The sequence below is a fragment of the Crocodylus siamensis genome, chromosome 1 (assembly GCF_052110815.1).
Source record: "Crocodylus siamensis isolate JL-2025a chromosome 1, ASM5211081v1, whole genome shotgun sequence".
Classification (NCBI taxonomy): Eukaryota; Metazoa; Chordata; order Crocodylia; family Crocodylidae; genus Crocodylus; species Crocodylus siamensis.
In genome coordinates this window covers 217,765,835-217,787,957 of record NC_143395.1, presented here as the reverse complement: position 1 = coordinate 217,787,957, position 22,123 = coordinate 217,765,835, and the positions used below count along the sequence as shown (strand labels likewise).

Genomic DNA, 22,123 nt, shown 5'->3' with positions numbered 1-22,123 from the left:
CTGCCTACTCTCCTGTAGCTAGCCCATGTTCAGCTGCCCGCAAACCCTTTTGCTGCAATCTCTCTCAAGTAACGGGAGCATCTGGCCCCCTGTTACAGGCCCTGCTTTGAGTACTCTGTGGTGTGGGATGGTGGGTGGGGGGGATGCTGAGAAGAATTTGGAGGATCTGGAAGCAGCCACAAGTTGAGATAGAAAGGATGATTAGCCCCTTAATATTAGGGTTTTTGCATCATTTGCATTCTGCAGAATACTTCCTGAAAGATAGACTTTCTCATGGACCCTTCCTCTCTTCTAACACCCCACTACTTGTTGGTCAGGATATTTCCTAGCAGTGAACATCAGGAAGGCCTTGGTGTACACACAGTGGCCCACAAAGCATCCTTGGAGAACCTTTGGACTGTATTTTCCATTTGTACTGGTAGGGAGTACAAAAAACATGGTATTGATCCCAAATATTTTTATCACAGGGCTGTCCTTTCTTTGAGAAAACTGTGCTATCAGGATATATCTGCTTGGGGTTAGTGTAAAAGTTTTACGTGGGTCCCTTAGGAATTGGTCCTTTCTGCATTGTATCCTTTTGTCACACGTGCTTGGTTTGCTTCTGAACATCAGAGATTCCTTGCAGAGAAATGTCCAATCTTTCTTTCTTTTTTAGGTTATTCTCTACCAGGGCGGACAGATCTTTGGTGGTGCACCCCAGTTCTATGGGCGAGTGGGATTTGCAGTGACAATGCCAACCACTAGTGCCTCCATCTTCATCAACAACACCCAGCTTTCAGACACTGGCACCTACCAGTGCTTGGTCAACAATCTTCCAGACCGAGGTGGCAGGAACATTGGAGTGATTGGACTCACTGTCTTGGGTGTGTGCATTGGGAATGGGAGGGAATGTGGGACTGCTGTCTTTGGGGTGGGACATTTTAAAGAGATGTAGTTACATATGTGTTGGAGAACAAGAAGACCTGGGAGTATGTTGTAGTTCAAGGGAAACACAGAGAGGGAAGTTGTGAGGTAGGGCTGGTGGGTATCAGGTGGGTATTCTGGGGACATGGGAAGGTATCTTCTGGGTGTGTGAATGTGATAGAGAAAGGGCTCTTAAGGCAGGAGGGTGAGGCAGTTTGAGAACTGTGTTATGAATGAAACAAATATAGGCATTTTGCAGGGCAGGGAGAGGGGGTGTTGTATGAAAGGGGTCACAGGGGTCCCCTATGTAGTATCCAGGAGAATGAAATGGACCTTTGGCTTTTGATTCTGGTTTTCTTTCCCCAACAGTCTCCAGTTTGGGACATTTAATAGGAAGCAATAGATTACCCAACAGTATCCCATACTGTTCCCTCAGGAGAAATGTTTTACCTGTCATCTGGCTAGAGCCAATTTACACCACTGAGCTTGTGGACATAATGATAATCCTCACTATACTTATGCCAGCTAGGCAGCTGCAGAGGTTTATTTTCCCAGGGAACATCCAATGCAGAGTAGCTGTGTGAAGATCAGCAGTGTAGGACTTCCTTTTTGAATGCCAAAATGGGGGCTTCTTTGTCTGTTTTTTTCCTTTCAAACTCCTTTCCCATTCCTGGTCTGCCTTTCCACTTGCCTACAGCTGATGGCCACACCAGGGGTCTCACCCTCCCTAGAACAGGCTCACATCCACAGGTGCTGGGCATGTACAAAGAAACCTCCCCTTCTGTTGGCTGTTCTTCCTGATGTGCTATTACTTTTCCCTCTTCTCTCATTGTAGTTCCTCCTTCTGCCCCGCTCTGCAGAATTCAGGGCTCCCTGGACGTCGGCAGTGATATCACCCTGACTTGCAGCTCAGAAGAAGGCATCCCCCGGCCAACATACCTCTGGGAGAAGTTGAACAACATTCCCAAGCTGCCTCCGACAGCCACACAAGGTGCTTACTCTGCTGTTTATCCTCCTTTTCCCAAAGGCAGCTGTTTTGATTTTGCTTTGAGATTCCAGCAGTGATGCTACTTTTTGAGTTAGCCTTGAGTCATCACTGCAGTCAGTTATTTCTAATGGCAGTACCCTGTGGTGGAAACTGCCCCTAATTGGTTGGATGCCCCTAGTGGCCATGCTCATTGCAATGTTTCTTAATAGAAAGCATTCCTTATGGCCTGCAAGCGCTTGAGGAGTATTATAATCCTGCTGAAATATTCACAGGTGACTCCTGATTTTGGCTGGCTTACAAAGAAATGTGCATTTTAAAACACACCAGAAAAGCTCCAAAAATAGCACCTGAAAACAAAGGTGGGCTCAGCCAAAGAACCCCACAGCCATTCTGCTTGAGGACAAAACATGGTGCCAGATTTGAAGCTGATAGATTTTATGCTGTGGGAGGAGCCATGTTCTAGATGTGAAGTAAAACCAAGAAAGGCTCTGACTGCATATGGAAGATCCCACCTTCCCATGAGGAATATTTTGGAGTTAGTCTTGATGGGGTGGCCACATGGTGACTCACTGATATTTATTCTTGTCTTCTAAATTATCCATGTTTTAACTGGCTAGGGGATTCTAAATCTTTATATAAATCAGGAGGAACAAACACTGGTAGAGATGTTTGGGGAGCACAGGGCTGGAATAGCAGATTGTGCTGCAGGGCAGGAGTGAGTTTTATAGGTGGAGCTGTATGCAGAATGCTGCACACTCTTTGCCTGCACTTTGCCTGGCTTGCTTCTTTTGCACAGTGTGATCAGCCCCAAGCTTTCATTCACAGAAATTCATCTATAAAAAAAGGAAACATCTACTGTAAGCTCCTTAAGACCTAATCTTGTGTGTGTGAGAGAGATTCTTCCCATCTCAAGGTTATCCCCTAATTTATTATCTCGTAAGAACCTCACACTAGACATTTCTGTTCACTGGATTTGCCTTTTTGAGGTTTTCTAGGGTGGATTAAACTCTTTTTCTCTTTGTCTGTCTAGACCAAGTTCAGGGCACAGTCACCCTCCGAAATATCAGCACTGTCTCATCAGGTCTTTACCAGTGTGTGGCTTCTAATGCCATTGGAACCAGCACCTGCCTTCTAGACCTGCAGGTCATTGCCCGTAAGTACATAATAAAGGGAGGTGTGGCCATGTGACTGCACTCTGCTACGACAACTTCTGTAATCAAAAACCTCCTAAATTACTGTGCACCTCTGTATCCTGAGAGCCTTGTGCCCAGGACTGAGGATCCCAATGCTTCTGGGCCACCCTCTTCATTGGTAGCTTCAGATGCTTATATACAGTTGTACCCTAATCCTGATTTCTATCCTCTCTGTTTGCCATCCCCTGCAGCCCATCCCCGGAGTATGGGCCTAATAGCTGGAGCTGTTGCCGCAGGAGCAGTGGTCCTCATGATCTGTATTGTCTTGGTGGCTGTGGCACTGTTTTACTGGAAGAACAAACACAAGGAGGAAGAAGAGGAAGAGATTCCCAATGAAATAAGGTGGGGCTCAGGCTGTCAGCTTCCCCCCTGCTAATGGTCATTGGGGTCGCTGAGATTGCTTAGAGAGCCTGAGTCAAAGTCGTTATGTCCAGAAAATGGAGGATGATGATGGAAGGATGGTGAAGGAGTTTTGCAGGGGTGGTGGAAGACCTTTATGTGCTCCTTAGCAAGGGGGCATGGGTTGGTTGCAGGCAGCTGTTGCTACTTGAGAAAGCCTTCAAAGCTGAAGGGATGAATATAGATCTAAAATGAAAGAGGCATTAATGTAGTCCATGGAAACAAGCAGCAATGATCACAGACTTCTGGGGAGAGACATGGTTCGTTGTTGTAGCTCTGGCCCTATTTTGCCTTCTCTATGAACATGTCAGTGATATCCAGAGGGTTGGCAGATGAGATAGTTAGCGTGCACTAAGATAAGTGTTACAGGGGGAGAGGGATGTGAATGGGCTAGGCTGGTGCCACTGCACACCTGTAACCACTAAGGTCATCCCATGCTATGCGGAGAGAGAAAAGGGGCGTTAGGGTAAAGCACAGTTTTCAGACACAGCCCCACTTTCCTTCTCTCTCTGTCTCTTTAGGGAGGATGACCTGCCACCCAAATGTTCTTCAACCACAAAAGCGTTCCATGCTGATGCATCCTCTTCAGAGAATGACACCCTCACCTCATCCAACACCTACAACAGCCGATACTGGAATGATCCAAAAGCCAACCATGCCACGGACTCCTTCACCCGCTTCAGCAACAACAATGACGCGCGCCAGTCCTTCTCCCGTTCTGGAAGCACCAACGTCCGCCCTGTCTATGCCAACGGAGGTCACCCCTCTCCAGCTCCAACCAAGACACTGGTGGTGACAGCCAACACGGCACCATCCCCACAAGAAATGGCCAGGAGCAATGGCTCAGTCAGTAGGAAGCAGAGGCCTCAGCATACACACTCTTATGCCGTGAGCCAGGCAACGCTAGAGCGAATAGGGGCCGTGCCAGTCATGGTGCCGGCCCAGAGCCGGGCAGGCTCCCTGGTGTAGGATGTGAGGGTGGGTGTCAGGAAAGCAAGAAACTACTGTATCAGGTGGGGCCAAGATCTGGCCAAGAGACCCTCCTCCTCCCTGAAATGCAATGAAGGGGGAAGCTTACCTCTCCCTGGTAGCCTCCTCTCTGCCCACTAGACTGTGTAACTTGTCAGTGTGATGGCCCCTTCCTCGCCACTCTGCCCTGGGGACTTCAGGATGCTCCTCCATGCTGGTGGATCTCACAGATGTGCCAAGGCCATGGGGAGGGCCCCATGGGGTGTCAGCACAGTCACCGGGATTGCCAGGCCCGCATTGCAATGCACTTTGGTCTAATCTCTGCCCAATGTGGGGTTCAGGAGGGTTTATTTTTCTTCCGTTTTGCTATTTTATTTTCAAGAGGATGACAGGCTAGGCAGGGGCCTATGAGGGGAGCAAGGGAAGGCAGGGGCTTCAGATGGAGGACACATCAGCCCTGGATGGCATGCCCTCACCCCTGCCATCAGCCTCAGAGGAGATGGTGGAACCAGGGTGACGACTAAAGAGAACATGGGCCATAACACATCAATTGTGAAAGGACAAGGCAGAGACAGAACCACCCACCAGGCCAAGGGGGCAGTGCGAGGGAATGGCCTTGGAAGTCTTTTTTAATGAATTTATCTCCCTTTCCTCCCTACCCCCTGTCTCCTTCACACTGGACATTTTCCTGCACTAGCTCAGGATGCTTCCAGAGCCTCCTTCACCTCCATGGAAACCGCCTCCCTCTAGGCAACTTTCCCTGAGAAGCTGCTTGGAAAGAGGATATGCTACGACTGTGGGATGTTTTTCTTTTTCTTTTCTAGCAGCATAGGGTTGGGTGGGGTGGGGGAGCAGCAGGCAGTGCCTGAGAAGCTGGCCTTGAAGCTCCCAGTGCTGGCAGGTTGTTCTGTTTGTGGGCGCGTGGCTTCAAATCTCAGAGCTGGGCTTCGCTTTGGCATTTGCATGGCAGGTTCTCCCTACAGGGTTGTTTGGGGCTGGCCTGCATGGCCGCAGCACAGTTTGTGTTATGCGCAGGGCCCTCACGTTGAGGCTCCGTATTTATTCCTCTCTTACAGGGTACAGGGTTGGTTTTTAAAGGCCTTTCCTTAGAAGGAGTGAAATCAGGGGCCTAGCAGCCATGACGGCTTCCTGAGGCATTTATATCGTCTTTCTGACTCCCTCCAGGTGCTCTGGCCAGGTCTCTGTGGCACCTCACACTGGCAGATGCATACAGGGCTTGGATGCCTCTGTGCTGCAACTACTCACATACAGCCAGGTTTTTCTCTTGCAACTAAATAGCCTTAATCAAAGCTGAGGGTCCAAACTGTTTAAAGGACCTGATGCCACAAAGGGGCTGGAGTCTGAGGGGCTGGGTCCCAAAACCTCAAGGAGGCTGGTCCGAGTAGCTCCAACTCAATGGTTGCGTGCGCTTCATTCATATATGTTCACTCAAAGGGAATGCCTCCCTCAGAGCTTCTCTTTCCATTTGGGAAGGGGCAAGGTGGTCCTCACCCCTGAACCCTCCGTGGAAAAGGGGTGTCTGGAAATCAATCATCAACATCCTTGTATCCTCCACAGCAATGCTTTACCTTCCATCCCAGCACAGACCCTGCTGGGGGGAAGGCTTTCTGTCCAGACTGCACCTTTCCTGTCCACACAGACATGGTGGGGTGAGTCTCCTGGAACGTCTCTTCCAGGAGGAACATGGATGTTGTGGGGAGGGCCTCACTGGTTTGAAGCTTGGCTGAGATTCTGTGCCTTCTTTGCTTAAAATATCCGTACATCCCCATTCCCCTCACATGCAACTCAGTCCACAGCGAATGCAAATCTCCCAGCAGACCAGGCAGGTGGTTGCCATGTTTAATACATCTTTCACAGAGAGCAGTCTCTTTCCTCATGCACCGTCTGTCTCTCCCATCATGGCTTGGAAGGAGGGAAGCGGATTGCAAAACCCTATGTTGAAAGTAGGCCGACAAATTCTCTCTGCTTTTTTTAACAACTCCTCCATGACATTTAAAGGGATGCTGTCTCTGGCAGCCCCTTGCCAGGGCTGAGGTAGCTCTTCTGATTATACTCATTATGAGACTGTTTGCTCCCTTTCTTTGTTCTTTCTAATTGTGTAAAATTCAATAAAACTTTATTCATATAAAAGGAGCCATTTTCACTGGCTGCTCTGTCCTTTTTTTTTTTTTTTTTTGCCTAGTTCTAAGAAAATGTTGACAGAGTGGTTATGAGGTCTTGGTAGGGCTCCAGAAGTGTGAGTTCATACTCTGCTCTGAACTCATACCAAAGGCTGTCCCTAGTTGACAATTTGTATTTCGGCATCTGGTCACTGGGGCAGGGGTGTCAAAGGTGGCTGGACTAGATACTGGCCATATCACTCCTTTATGTGTTGTTGGCTGCAGAAACTGGTATGCCCCAGCTCCAATAGACTGTGAGGCTCAGATAGACCCTTGGCTCAACTATACATTTCTGAAAGTCATTGTTGTTGAAGCTTTCTCTTAAAGTTGACCTACAGAGAGCAGGGACCCTCTAAACAATCACTTCCTTTTATTAAAGCATTTATGTAGTAGTAAACACTATAGCAAAAGTTGCAAAATGAATTCAGTTGTAAGTTCCTGTTTTTTGTCACTCCTCAAGAAATTCGTCTTTGGGATGTAATCATACAGATTGGCTTGTGCTTGCCGACATGTTCTCTCTGTCTCCCTCTGTCTCCCTCTCTGTCCCTAGCTGAGTTTTGGTCTGAGGAAAATGGCTTATGCCTTTTCTGAGTTCTGTGCTGATGGAGAAATGGTTTTAAAAAATGCCCCACTATTTCCTCGCCCTGAGGTGTGCAGTGACAGAGTAACTAAAGCATCTCACAATGGCTTCAGAGGTATGAAGCTGAGTCCTGCTCAGGACTTACGCCAAAGGCTGCCCCCAGAAGACTGGGTTGTAAGCAAACACCTGATCATTTGGGTTGGGAAGGCAAAGGTGACCAAACATGACATTAATCACATTGCTCCGTTGTGTGTTCCTGGCTGCAAAAGTGGGTGGGTCCTGTAACTACACTAACCCTATGAGCTGGGCTTAGGGAAACCCTTGAGCTGGACCTTTCTTACACACATGACAGCACACCCAAATCACAGTATTCATACTGTTCCCTGAGGAGCTTTTCAGTGATGAAGACCCTGACGCCTCTGGAAGTTAAGGGGAAGACTCTTACTGACTTTAGTGCCTTTAATAAGCATTGGGTTGGATAGGTAGGGAAGCTGTTGGGAAATTAACAAAGTTGTGAGCATTGTGAATGGGGCATGAGAAATATCACAGACTCGGTGAAGTCACACTTCCAGAGTGTATGGAGTTTTCAAAAGCTTATACCTTACAGGGCATGTTAATAGCTGCCAGCTGAGATCTATATTTAGGTCAGATGGACAGTTATTGGCAAGAAAAGGAGAATCTCTCTCTCAGTAATTTGTCCCAAAATTTTCTCGCAGTTTTGTCTCTCTTATTGTGTCTTTCAAAACCCTATAAAATTCAATGAAAGGAAAAAAAAATCCCATGGAATGAACGTAAAAGGAACAAAGGGTCCAAGAGCATTGTTAACGTAAAGATGTTGCACGTGTACCATATAGTCTACTCTTGATTTTTTTGCAATTTCTGACTTAAAATATTTATTTATAAAATACTTCTTTAGCTATAGCCCCTATATCCTTTGGTTGCACATGTTGCCATGGTGGTAGTACTGCTCTGGGATCAGTAACCTCAGGATTTCTGGTCTTTTCACTGTGCAACCTTGTTGTAACATTAACATGGGATTTCTTCATTTTATTTTTATTATGTCAGTATTCTGTAATGTTATCCATTCTCTGCTATTGGGTTTCTCAAGTCAAATTCTGTAGCAAACAATCTTAAATATCTGCTGGAGTACTGTTTTCCGAGGTATGATTAATAGATGCATAGATTGTTAGGGGCTAGAAGAGACCTTGTAGATCATCAGGTCTAGTCCCCCTGCACCAGGCAGGAAAAGTCAAGTGAGTTGCACCTCTTGAGCCGAGAGAACAAAGTTGCATCCCACCTGAGCAGGGATCTTCCTTTTGTTTTCTTTGTACAGGGCCCACCACACGGGAGTTGTGGCCCAGGCCTGGGCACTACACTAAACAAATAAAATAGTGACCACAGTACCAGACCAGCCTCTCATCTGTCATCCTGGGTTGTAGTTTCCTTTTTTGAAAATACCTCAAGGTCAAGCAAGGCTGGAAAGAAAACCTTGAAGATGTGGAGTGAGTCTAACAGATGTAGATACGCCTGATTTTGCAGAGGCTGGAATGTCAGCTCTACAGTGGACACGGCCCCTGTTTTTTCAATGGCTGTTCCTGCAGGTGTCAATGATGTCACTTTAAAACCCATCACTGCTCATCCCAACACATTTAAAAGAGATGAGGTGTCATAGTAAATTATATCCCCATTCCCGAGTTTTCCAAAATGGTAACTAGCACAAAGCACTACACAAAGTCAGTGAAACAAAGAGAGTGGGCCTTTAGCAACACAGAGAGTGACATCAGGAGCATGGCTGGCTTGTTTTCCCTGACTTAAAGCGTTGTTTCAAAACAAAAAACATGTGGGAAACCTAATAAGGAGGAGACATTGCAAAGAATTGAACTGTGCCCTGATCCAATGTCCTGTCCAAGGCAGGCATGCACATCACTCACATTCTATGCAGGAGGAACTGCACATCTGTGGGGTCCTGCCATGCATGGCAAGGGAAGGTTTGACCAGGAAAGATTTTGGTGGTGCTATGTTAACACAAAACTGCCCTGTCTGCAAGCCACTGGAGGGATATTGTTCTGTAAGCTGTGCTGGACAGCAGGGACTGAAAAGGGAAGAAATGAAACCTTGTGTGAAAGGCTAAAACACTTTGCTGGCAATGGTTTGTTAGAAGGGGGATCTTGGTGGACTTCAGAAGCAGTCTTTTTAAGTTTCTGATGCATTTTAGCATCTATTTGTACCTATTAATAGTGCAAAATAATCTTTCTTCATATGAGGAGTGCATGATCTAGAAGTAGTGCTTACTCTTGTGACTAGTGGCATGGGCAGAAATGTTAGATGTCAGGGTTGGGCTCATATTAAGATTTCTAAACCAGCTGTTGGGGTTTTCTTTGTGTGTTTCTTTCAGTGAGAAAGTGGGTTGGCAGGATTTTAATCTATTCCTGCAAAAAGCAAATAGCATCAAGGAGGAGAGGAGATTAAGACATGGTTTATATGGAGGACTAGCCAAGGCTTCATTAGTGTTTTAGCAGGCTGGGGCAGCTTCTGTATTTGGACATATTAATCATACTTAAGCAGGACAAGAACAACATTTCTTCAACATTTCCCTGTGGCAGGAGACCAGACTTGATGATCTTACAAGTCCCTTCTGGTCTTTCTTTCTATGATTCTATGATTTCCAGGCAACCACGTTCTGTATGATACCATTTTATGGGAAGGAGATGGTGCCTAAAAGCCTCATCTGACTCATTTAAGCTAAGAGCCTTTGTTGTTAAGCCTGACTGATGTAAACATGCTCTACTTAGTAGTAGAACTGGGCCTGAGCTGCCAGGTCTGGATCCAAGGGTCATTTATAGATGTGCTCTGGGAGTGGTGGGGTGGAGGCCACTTTAGTTAGAGCAGCTCTGGAGCTGCTCTAATTAAAGCGCCTAGCGTGTCATGCATATCAGCATCCCCACGCTGAAAAATGGTGGTTGGAGCACTTTACCTAAAGCTCGTTGAACATGCCACCATTTTCCGCAAGGGGACACTGATGCACATAATGCTGGAGCCCCAAGTGTCTTCTCAGTAACACATTTCTTCTTATATGGCTGTTTGCATGTGAGGAGCTCTAAGCCTTTTACCAAGGAGAGTATCATTCTTCCCACTTCACAAATGGTAAAACTGGGGCACGTGGAGGGGGGATAGGATATGCACCATGGAGCAGCTCCAAATCCCCATGCTTACTGCACCATCCACTCCTAATATGCCTGACCTTTATGATGAAGGTTTGCAGGGAAAGGGCAGCTTATCTTTGGTATGATGTCTCCTTGTGGCTCACATGTGGCCTTTATAGTCCACTGCAACAATGAATGCAGCAATGCCTAGAGCTAGCCCTGGAGGAAAGCCAGCATGGTATGAGACAGCTGAAGATCAGGCTCCTCATTAGGGATAGATTGTGTCACAGACATGAGTAAAAAGACTTCTTAAGATATGTTCCCTTCTGCTGTGAGGGGACCCTGAGGACAGGCAGATCTACAAAGCTCAAGACTGCCATGTGACATGAAACACATGTAACATAAGGGGCAACAAAACCATGCCTGTCTTTGCTCAGTGAAATGCAGATCAGGCCAACAGAAAAAACTTTCTTTCCAGGCACAGAGCAAGGGAAAATATTCCCTTTGAAATGAATGCCTTTATAAAACGGAGAGGCATTGTAGACGTTCAAAGGCAGGGGCTGCCTGGGGGCTTGAATACCAGACTAGGAGTCAGGACTGTTTTATAACTGGCTGGGCTATGCATGTTCTATATGGCCTCTCCTCTCTGTGCCTCAGTTTCTTCATCTCCAGAACTGGAAGGATGATATTCATCTCACATTGGAGCTGGAAGGATGGATTCTGTGGCCTTCCTAAAGGGTGTTGTTTTTTATGGTGGTGTCTGGGGCGTGGGGGAGGAACAGTCAAAACAGGTAGCGTTAGGTAGTGTGCAAGCTTTATAAAGAACATACACAGAGCCATCTCGGAGAGCAGGAAGAAAGCAAGCAAATACGCAACTCCCATAGGCTTTTGAAGCATTTGTCCAAAACAGTTATCTACAGCACACAATAGTTATTTTCTATGGCCACCTGTTGCACATCCAAAAAATCCAGATGGTTGTTACCTGTCTTCCACCCATGGTGTAATTCCTTGTTACCTGTCTTCCACCCATGGTGTAATTCCACAGGGTGTGTGTGCCCACAGAAGGTGCTTCCTGTGTTAATATGAAGCTCTGTATGCTACTGTTTGATGAACATTATATCATTAACATTTATTTTCCCTTTTTCTGGATTTGGGTCATAGATCTAGCCTTTTTGGTGGCCCTAGGCTGACATCCTATGGAAGTATCAGGAACTGCATTAGCTGCAATTCTCCCCATTCCCTCTGCACGCCTGTACCATTAGTGCTTGGCATCCTGGCTTATGTTTCATCTCCTATTTAATTATACCCTTTGATCACATGAAGCAGAGACTGCCCACAGTCTCAGTCTGAACACCCCATCTGTTTGTTATGATTATCACGTAATATCTTCATACGATACCATCGTGGCTGCTGCTTTACTGACTGAACTGAACACCCTGTCCCCATTCCTGGAGCAAACAATGTTCGCTAGATTGTAATCTCAGATTCCAAGCTCATTCCTTCTTCTTTGGTGGACTGCCTGAATCCATGACCCAAAAAACCTCTGATCCAGATCAGGTCTGGACATTTGCAGAGCATTCATTTTAACAATGCAAATTTCCAAGGGGCTAGACACAAAATACAGAAGGGTTCTAGTATAATCTAATTTTGTGTTGTTCACCAGGCAGGTACAAACCCATGGGTGGGGACCAGACAGCATGCCAGACAGCACAGAGCTGTGGTCGGCCAAACCATGGAAAGCTTGTCCCAGTGGCGTTGTGTAAGGATAGGCCACCTCACAGGTTAAACCTTGCAGAGGAGTTCTGGGTTGTCTTTTTTTAAACTGGCTTCAACTCATGCTCCTGACCTTCCCAGCACTTGAAATCTGGGAGCCTGGGCTCTCCCCAAGATTTCCCTTCCGCCTACATTCTGTGTGAATTCTTAATGTCTCATGGGAGATGCGCAGAGGGTCCAGTATCCAGCCTAGCCTACATGCTGGCCAAGCAAGGGACTTCCCCATGAGAAACTTGTTGAATGGACTGTACCCAGACTTGGACCCAAGTCAGAGTTGTGGTTCACATTTGACAGCAACGTACTCTCTCAAAACCGCCTCATGAGCCTCTGGCTCCCAAAAGGCAAAAAAATCTCATGTGAGCAATTCAGCTTGTGAGATTTCACTTGTGTTTAGAGTGGAATCAGGAAAAAATCAGACACCTTTAGGCTTTGGACCTGGCCAGGAATGAGTGACTCCTATCATCCTCCGCTCCTATGGGGGAAAGCCCTGAATTTGAGGGTTATTTGACATCTGGTTGTAGATCTGCAATTAAGATCAGAGCTTGGTTGTAGATTTGCAGTTAAGATCAGAGCCAGCAGGAGGGCCCGTATTAAAGCCAAGCCGCAAACACTCCCTTATATTCGTGCTTTTGCAACATGGCTTATGACATGAAATTCTGTTTCTTAGCACCATTTCTCTTCAGGTCAGCGACACCAGACCTAAATGAAGTGGGTGTTCTTGGTGGTATGACATTTGGGCTGATCTTGTCAATCAATATATTGCAAAGTCTCTGTGAATTACAATTGCCACAAGGTTTTTGTACCAAACCCTTTCTCTTAATTGATATGCAAGCCATATGACCCCCCTCCCCCCGAACTGTTCCATAGTGTTGCAATGCCTGTCGGTTATGGTATATGCACAGAATTAGATTTGAGGTTGGATTTAATAAAATTCAAGGTTTGGAATGAGAGCTGGTCAAATTATTCTTTGCTAATATTTTTTTTTTTCCAAATAATTTTTGCTGTTCATGAATTATTCACACTCAGGGCATGATTTTTATTAATTCATTTGTTATTTGCAGGCATTCAGCAAATAGCTAGTGGGAATAAATGTTAGCTGCTGCATTGTTTGAAATGGTCATCATGAATAAGTCCCAATTTATTGTTCTCTATTTGCACGATGCTATTAGTCACTGGAATCCCTTGCCATTGTTTCTGCTTCTGATACTGATGACCTATGCTAAACAAACAAGAAGAGTGCCTTTCTTTCTGCTCAGAAATTATCTGAAAGATTTTCCAAGTCTGTTGAAGTTATTGAAAAAACTTCCATCATTGGGAGTTGTGTCAGCAGCAGTGGGAGTTGGGTCAGCATCCTAGTTTAGGCAAGCAATTTTATGTGGCTGAGGAAAATGACAAAAAACGCTGTATTGCTTTGTTTACACAGGAAAGTTGTACCCTTTAAACTTTGGACAGATTTGGTTAAACTGGTACAAACACCAGCTGGAAGATGTTCTTTGGATAGACACTGACTGAGTTTGACTTAGCAGACATACATTTGGGGTAGATTGCAGTTAATCTGAAATAAAAGAACAACCCCCAAACCTTGGGAGATCAGAAATGAAGACCTATCTGTATTGGAGACCATTTTTTGCCTCAGTGTAAGGAACCAAGAATAAAATTGTTGGCTTTAGTTTTTCCATGCCTCATTTTTCCTAACAGCAACATGTGAATAGTACGACTTCCCTGGTTTTATGGTTTATGGAGGATTAATTACTTAGGGTGTGTAGAGGACCATCTTGCTAGTAGGTATTAGTACTGACACCTAGATACTGTGGTGATGGGAACAATAGAAATGATTTATTGTTCTGCATTCTTCATGCACTTACATTTGACCATACTCTAGGATTTTCCCCAGGACTACCCATGATTTAAGGATTTTAGCTCTTGGCTCCTTTTAAGAGAAGTCTGACTGTGTATTGGATTTATGGGCTGCACAATCATGAGTCTTTAGAGAAAAACTCAGTCTTTTAATACAACCTTTTCACAGAACCAGATTAAACACTGAATCAAATACTCCTTGGGAGCTGTGCTTTCTCCCTACAGGGTACAAGTAACTCTGAGTAAAATAAACAGGAGTTACTTGCTTCCTGCAGGAGGCAAAATTAGGTCCCAGTGCACCTTTTATTAAGTACAGGACAGTGATGTGCAGCCCCACAGTCATAGATGGGCTGTGTAGTCAGATGTACCAGAAACTAATTCTAATGCCCTCCTCAGCCCTGGAAGATAAATGCAAATCTTTCAGTGACTATAAGAGAAAGGGGAGCATGCTGTATCATTGCAGCATTCTCCACATTTTTATCATTGCAGCCTTTAGGCATAAGTCTTGGTTTGTGCAATTCAGCATGACTTTGCTCACCACCAAACTCATGCTCCTGAGGCTAAACACACAACAAAGTCCATGTTTTGGTCATTTTTGAGGCCTGACAAAGCTGGAGGAGGGCAGCCAAGCAGTAGGCCTGAAGTCATCTTCAAACTCTAAGTAACTGTCACGTGAGTCATGTGAGCAAGGCAAATGCCATGTGAGCATGAGTTTTAAAGCCACCAACCTGCTAGGTTAAGCAAATGATAAACTTTGCCTTTTAGGTTAAGTGAGAGGCTTAGCAGGAAACAAGGAAACCTGGATTGACATAGCCCAAGTATAGACAGTTGTGGCTCTAGCTTGAGAATGTAAGGTGAAGGGATCCATAATATCACCAAATGTACTTCATGTAGAAGCACTGTAACAGGTATACATTTGTTAAGATTCTTGCTTAAGCTGTATACATAAAATCAGCATTGTCGGGGAAGACCATAAGGGAAGGGAAAAAGCAAACAGAAATATGCCAAGCAATCTTCCAAGATGGTAAAGGAAGGAGAGAAGAAATCGACCCTTCCCAAAATTGCCATTTTCACAAACCACAGCTATTCAATACCTTGCACAGCCATGGAAGACCTGGTTTTATAACAAAGAAATGTACATGACCCAGTCAGAGAGTATTTGTTGGATTAGATCAGTGATTCTCCACCAGGGCGCTCTGGCACTCTGGGGTGCTGCAAGACTCTTTGAAGGTGGCCTTGCAATATTAGCACTGGTAGGTGTGCAATCACCTGTACATGATTCACAAGATAAACCCAGAGATTTCAACTAGGACTCCATAGTGTAATGAATATTCTGACTTTTTGTCATCTTAGACTTAGGATTGCTCTAGTGTTATTCTGTAGTCAAAAAAAATGAGGGAAAGCTAAGAGCTGGCATTTTCTGAAAGGTACCTTGCATCTAAAAAGGTTGAGAAAGAATGAATTAAACCAGTGTTTCCCAACCCATTGCCATGGCGCAAAAGTGTGCCATCAGAAATGAACAGGTGTGCCGCAGACTTTTGCCATGGCAGTGAGCTACAATGGGTATAAGGATGGGGAATGTCTTAACAGGTGTGCCATGAAAAATTTCTATTAATGTAAGTGTGCCTTGGGCTGGAAAAAGTTGGGAAATTCTGAATTAGATGAAGGTATATGTAAACGGAGTATGGACTGCTTGGAAAAGACAAGACCTGTCTATGTGCCATCTTCCTCCTCCTGAGTCTCCCCAGGCAGTATAGGTGAGAAACAGCTTTGCCCTGGTACTGGTAGCCCAAAATATATTGGGCTAAGTGTTTGTCTTGTGTCATGGGGATGTAAAAAAAGAGACGGTCAGGGTGCAGGCATGTTTATTGCCTCTCTTATCAGTAGGTAACTTACCAATACAACTGGAATTCAGGTAAGAAGGCATTTAAATAACCCTGCAGTTGTGAATACATGTGCAATGTACCTGCTGAAACAATGACCCTCTGGCTCAGTGATATACTGGCAACACTGAGAAGTAGGCTGGGTACTGCTGACTCTGGAGCCATACGTCTGGCCAGTGGCTTGGGCTGAAGGAGAACCACTGCTCCAGGCAGCAATGTCAGGCTGGATATTCAGGGTAGGCCAGCCACAGCACTCGCCTACCATTGCTGAAGTGATGAGCACACAGCCATCAGTGCTTATCAGGGAAAGTCTAAACCTTTACTTCCACCATCTAGGCCCTTCCCCACTGAGCTAAATCAGACGGATCCATAGCAGCTTACCCAAACGCTGGCTAAAACATCATCAAGGAACAAGCTCTGAGGGGTGTTCAGAAAAACACTTCAGGCTGAGATTTGGTAAAATGAATTTAGTTCTACCAGAGGGTGCCAGCTTGAAGGCTACTTTCTGTACACACCAAAAGCCCAGACATGAATTGCTGCAGCTCTGTCCAGGCTGCACTCCTCACTGGGCCTCAACCCTGGGCAGGAAGGGTGGGGAGGGAAGGAGAGAGGACTGTCTTTTTAAAACAAATTCCTGGAGCATGGGCTTTGCTCCTCAACCCCCTCTTCCCACACACCCTTGCCTTTCTTATCCACTTCTCCCTTCATCATCTCTCCTCTCTCTGCTCCTGCCCATGTCCCTATCCTTTGGGAGGGGTTGCTCTCTTGCTACGTCCTGGTTGGATTTCTGTGCAGCCTAATGCAGAGATGCTCCCTTCCCGGGTCCTTCCCCAGGACCTGCCCCTCCTTCTCTCCCTTTCCTCTTTTCTTTTCCCTTCCTCAGTGCCCTAACCCCAACACCCCACTCCACTCTCATTTCTCCATGCATAGGCTGAGTGGCTGCCCCACGTCTCTGTCTCCTTTCCCATATGCCTCTTCTTCTGCTGCTGCTACTGCTAGTGCTCCTCCTCATTGTCCTTCCCGTACCATTTCCTCAGAGTGCTTTCTTTCCCCTGCCTTGTTCTCCTTATGCTGGTACTGGGGTCTAGCATACCACCAGCATCCCTCTCCTCAGTGCTGTGTCCTGAGGGAAAGCTGAAGCTGTGCTGAGGAACAACTGTCCCTGTAGCAGCCCAAAGCAGATGCTTAGAAGCACGGGAGCTGTTTCTCGGAGGTGGATGCAGGAATGCAGCAGCTCCTTGCGGCATGCTTGCTAGCTGTCTGCATCCAAAATCAGGAGTGGGGGGCAACAATCACAGCCTGAGGAATCTGAAAGATATTCCCCTGTGCTGGTGTTATAACTCTGCTTCCCCACATTAAATAAATCCTGCCTTCCACTGATAAAACCACCTCCTTTAGTCCAGCCCCAAATAAATCGCCACCCCCTCCCTCATTGCCTCAAATGGGCAAGATGGGACCCTGGGCTGTGAGGAAGTCTTTGCCTGCTGGATCTTGGCAGCTGTGCTCCTCACTTGCTCTCCTTTCTCCTCACATGCTGCGAAACCTGCAGCAACTCCAGCCCTCTGCTCCCTGACATCCCCCATTCCTCTCCTTAAAGAAGCATTGGCTGTGAGCCATTCTGCTATCTTATCCCCTCCTGGGGAATCAGAGATCCTCCACTGCCTGGCTGTGGCTGAGTCAGGAGATGACCATATGTCTTGGGCAAGTGTCTTACTGCACAGTGTTGTCTAATCATAGTATGGCCCAGAAGACTCCCTCTAAGGTTGAGGCTACGGTTCAGCTTCCTTGGCGTAGTCTGTCTGTGCTCGCTCTGCTCGGACTGCTGCAAGGGGCCTCGTGAATAGCAGCAGCTTGTGGATGCAAGTACTCAGAATGAAAACCACCCATTCATTATGCGGAGGCCACATCTTTCATCTGAACTAGAGAAAAAGTCCTTGTCCAGATGTGATACAGTGCCCAGGAGAAGGAGGGGCCTAGAACTCAGCAGTAGCAATATCACCTGTCTGGATAAGCTACTTATATGACCCTCGTCACCACAACATCAGAATGCCTCATCATTACTAGCCGATTTATCCTGACAACACTGTACTGAGGCAGGGCAATGCTGTTAACTCCACTGATGGGGAAACTGAGGCCCAGGAAAATCTCAGGCCCAGAACTCACTGGCATTGGTGCACTGGCTTCACTGAAATCAACTGACTTGGCAGAAGTCACAGAGAATTTTTGAGGAAGCAGATAATCAAATCCCTTCACTTCAAGGGGCTTGATTCTAGTAGGAGGTGGAAAAGAGCCCTAAACCAACTAGAGACTTCCAAGAAGGGATAGGTCTAGGAGCTACTCCTTTTCTATTTCTAGGTTTCATAGCTTCAGGAAAGATACTGGATCCTTCTTCCTATTGCACTGTGTAGGGTGGAGGTGACTAATTCAGAATGGGGGTATTCCCAGACAGTCTTGCCCCAGACATTTGGCTGATGCACCCCTTGAGGAGACAGTTGCTTTTCCCAAATTTGAGTCCTGGACATTTTGTCTCATTTCCAGCAGGCGGTGCTTCAAGGCAGGTAGAGCCCTTGGAGTTCCAGTCCAAAAATAGGGCTATTCTACTGACGGTCTTTGATTTTCCAAGCAGTGAGCTTATGCCCAGCATTCACTCTGCCTTGCCAACATGGAAGCTAATGGCATTTAAAGCAACATTTTAATCTTATGCATTATCCTTGAAGGATGGTTAAAAAATAGCTGAGTACCACTAATTGACTACCTCCTAGCATTAGACACAGCAGAGAACCTAAGGGCTGCAGAGGCCATGGAGATCAAAATTACCCGCTCACCTTTAGAGGGGGTGCCTCCAGGCCAACAGCTTAAGCCAGGTTGGCAGGGACTGATATGAAGGAATCTGGCCATGATACTGTGCGTGTCCTGCAGATAAAGGACTTGAGTCTCCAGGGCTGTCACGGCAGCCGCTTCCACTATCAACATGTTCCATTATTTAAAGGAATAAACCCACAGCTTGATGTTTAGCTGCCAGATGGAGTCTATAGTTGCAACAGTTTGCAAAAAGAGCTTCTTTGGATGGAGACTAGATCTCTATGATAGAGAAAAAATTGAGAGCACCGATTTGTCATTTTAATAGACTCCCTCCTCCTCCCCTTTCCCCTCTACCCCAGACCATGCCCACACTTTAAACCTTTCAAAATCACCGCCTCTTTCAAGGTCACACCCTCTTTCCTTGGGGCCTAAGCCACTCTGATGGTGCCGTGAACCCTTGTAGCTGGGCTCTGCCGTCAGTCCAATGTTGCAGCAGGGATTTTCATCCTGATTCTAGGGAGTGAAAACTTTAGGAGGGGTCATTGCTGGGGAAAAGCCAGCAGGGGGCAGTCTTGGCCAGCAGTTGGAAAGCACACTCAGCGAGGCAGCCAGATCTACCTTCCAACATGCTCCTGACTGACAGTATTTTGCACCTAATCTTCGGGACCCGGCTTCCTTCCAAATCCCAGTCGCATTGGGCTGCATAGCAGTGACACTTTAACATGCAGCATATGCATCTCATTTCCCTATTCACTGGGCTATTTGTAAACCTAATTTAAGCTAAATCTCTCCCGACTCTTATCATTCTAAAAAGCTCCAAAGGAGCGGGGCATTAAGGGGGAACGGGACTTACCAGCAGTGCACCTTTTCCTTCCATTCCAGTTCAATGGCTCTGCAGTCAATGGCCTGGTTGGCCTAAAAAGAGTCGGGGGCCCTCCCTGCATTCACATGATCTTCAGCTTGTGACCTTCACCTGAGCTGTGACTTTCACCTTGAGCTGTGACCTCCGAAGGTCAAAGTCGCAAGAGGAAAACCCGAGTTGTGGCAGGATGGTAATTGGGATTCAGGAGGAGGCTGTGTTCTCTCTGACATGGTGAGTCCCTTGATATGAGGATGACAGTATTCCAGTGATTAACGAAGTCATCAGTAAATTCAGAGATGATAGAAGAGGCCAATCTAAGATTCTCATGTTCAACTGCCCACATGACATACATTTCAGGAAAAAAGAATGGATCCTGGTGATGCCAAATCACAAATCTTTCCCTTTCTCTGTCTTGACTATCTGCCTTCACAGTGAGGTAAATTTTCTCAAAATGATTGATACCTTGTTGCACATCACAACACCACTGAGGACAGTTCTGTGCCCGGGTCTCCCAGGTATTGATGTTAATATTGCATTTCTTCAGATTGGCCTTGAAGGTATCCTTGAATCTCTTCTTTTCCCTAACAGTGGTGACTTCTGTGAATTGGGAGTATAGGACCTCTTTTGGGACCCAGCTGTCAGGCATCCTTATAATATATCCTATGCAACAAAGCTGGTGCCATATAAACATGGCTTCAGTACTGGTAGTATTTGCTTGAGCTAGGGCACTGGTGTTTGTTTTTCTATCCTTCTAACTGATGTGGAGGATTTTATGAAGATATCACTAATGTTAACATTCCAAGGCTTTCATATTTTTCTAATGTGTCATCCAAGTTTCATACGGGGTAGGAATGAGAAGAGCACAGTAAGCAAAAAATTTGGTTTAGTTCCTGATGTCATGATCATTGAAGTCAAGGTTTCAGAGATATCCAAAGGCAACACAGGCAGATTTTATCTGATGTTGATTATCACCATCTTTGCTTACTTTTTGGGAAAGGTGACCACCCAGATAGGGGAAATGCTCACCACTCTCCAAGGATTGCCCTCTAACTTTAATGTGTAGAGGAGCGGCTGGTTGGTTTGGGTTGGGTTGGTAAAGGATCTTGTTTTTTGTGAAGTTGACAGTGAATCCAAGCATTACATATACTTCACAGAAGCAGTCAAGGGTGACCTGGAACACTTCAATTGAGTGGGTACACACAAAACAGTTGTCAGTGTACTAAAGATCAGTAAAGGAGGCATTACTGGTCTTGGATTTGAAGTATAACCATTCAGTGTTAAAGAGGTTCCCATCAATGCCATACTGGATGGTGACTCCAAATGTAAGTCTTTCAGCAATGAGATGTGGAATAACTTCAATATAGACAGAAAAGAGTGTCAGTGCAGTCATGCATCCTTTCTTGACTCCAGTTCAAATACTGAATGGGTTCATTTTTGAGCCATTGCTTAACAGTTGCTGTCATGGCATCATGAAGAGTAATACATTTTGGCAGGCATCCAGATTTCATCAAGATCTTCCATTTGGCCTCTCCATTGACTGAATTAAAGGCCTTAGTCAGGTCATGTAAAGGATCTCGGTATTGCTCACAGCAATTCTCCAGCAGCTGCCTAGCAACAAAGATCATATTTATTGTACCTCTGACTGGTCTGGGCTCCCAACGCTGGGACCCGAGTAAAATCTCCTCACTGAGGAAAGTCTATTGAGAAGAATGTGGGTAAGGATATTGCCAGCTGCAGACAGGACTGCAATACCATGGTAACTACTGCAATCTGGTATATTTCAATGTGGTAATGATTCATCTTGCCACAGAGTTATGAATCTGGCATCTCTCAAGGCACCGGGAATCTGTTTATGTTTCCAGATCTTCAAATAACAGCATGTACTTGTTGAGAGGGTGTTTTTTCACCATGTTTATACATTTCACCGTGCAGCCTCCATGCTCATGTACAGGCACAATGTTTTTTTAGGGAGGAGCCTAGAGATTCCACTCTAAATACTGATGAGTGTGTATTCAGGGGAGACCTGAAGGAAGACAGAGTAAAGGCCTCACAGATAGGGTCAGGGTTGAAACTTCAGGCATAGAATTCTCTTGGATGATGTAGAAGAAACAACAGGATGGTTGTTTTTGAGGCTCAGAGAGAGTAGAAGGGATGTCAGGGTTGGAAGTAAAGAAAGATAAAGACAGAAAGATAGAAGGGAAGTGTCTCATTCAAGGTGAGGATACAATACTTGAGTTAGATGGAAGATGGCCATGAACCTGTGAAACCATGAACCAGTGAAAGGATCTGAAGAAGGTCTGGATGTACTTAGATCTGCAGGCAGGAGGGAGTATTTGGGGATGGACTGAAGGTAAAGATAAGTGAGTATCTAGTGACCATGGAAGTTACAGCAGTTAATGGACTTTTGGCAGTTGGGTGGTAGAGAGCTGAGTGCTCTAGGAAGACACTGCAGGTATCCATGTACTTAGGATATGAAACCCTTGGAGTGACTTCCTAAAAGTCTATGTATAATTGTCATTCTGTACTATTAGAGATGCTTGAACATTTTCCAAGCAAAACATTTTTCAGTGGGAAGTTGGGTTTTTGACTGA

At 45.8% G+C, this 22,123-nt stretch overlaps 1 protein-coding gene across 3 annotated transcripts in view; it reads left to right on the top strand.

Moving 5' to 3' along the window:
• IGSF11 (immunoglobulin superfamily member 11) overlaps positions 1–13,768 on the top strand; it is a 139,466-nt gene extending 125,698 nt beyond the window's left edge. For all 3 annotated transcript variants that reach the window (XM_090056615.1, XM_090056605.1, XM_090056624.1), the window contains 5 exons: positions 656–863; positions 1,739–1,894; positions 2,922–3,044; positions 3,276–3,426; positions 4,005–13,768. In XM_090056615.1, the coding sequence (XP_089912741.1) occupies positions 656–863; positions 1,739–1,894; positions 2,922–3,044; positions 3,276–3,426; positions 4,005–4,452 (1,086 nt within the window). In that variant the 3' untranslated portion in view covers positions 4,453–13,768. The remainder of the gene's footprint in view (positions 1–655; positions 864–1,738; positions 1,895–2,921; positions 3,045–3,275; positions 3,427–4,004) is intronic.
• The last annotated feature ends 8,355 nt before the right edge of the window (positions 13,769–22,123 follow it).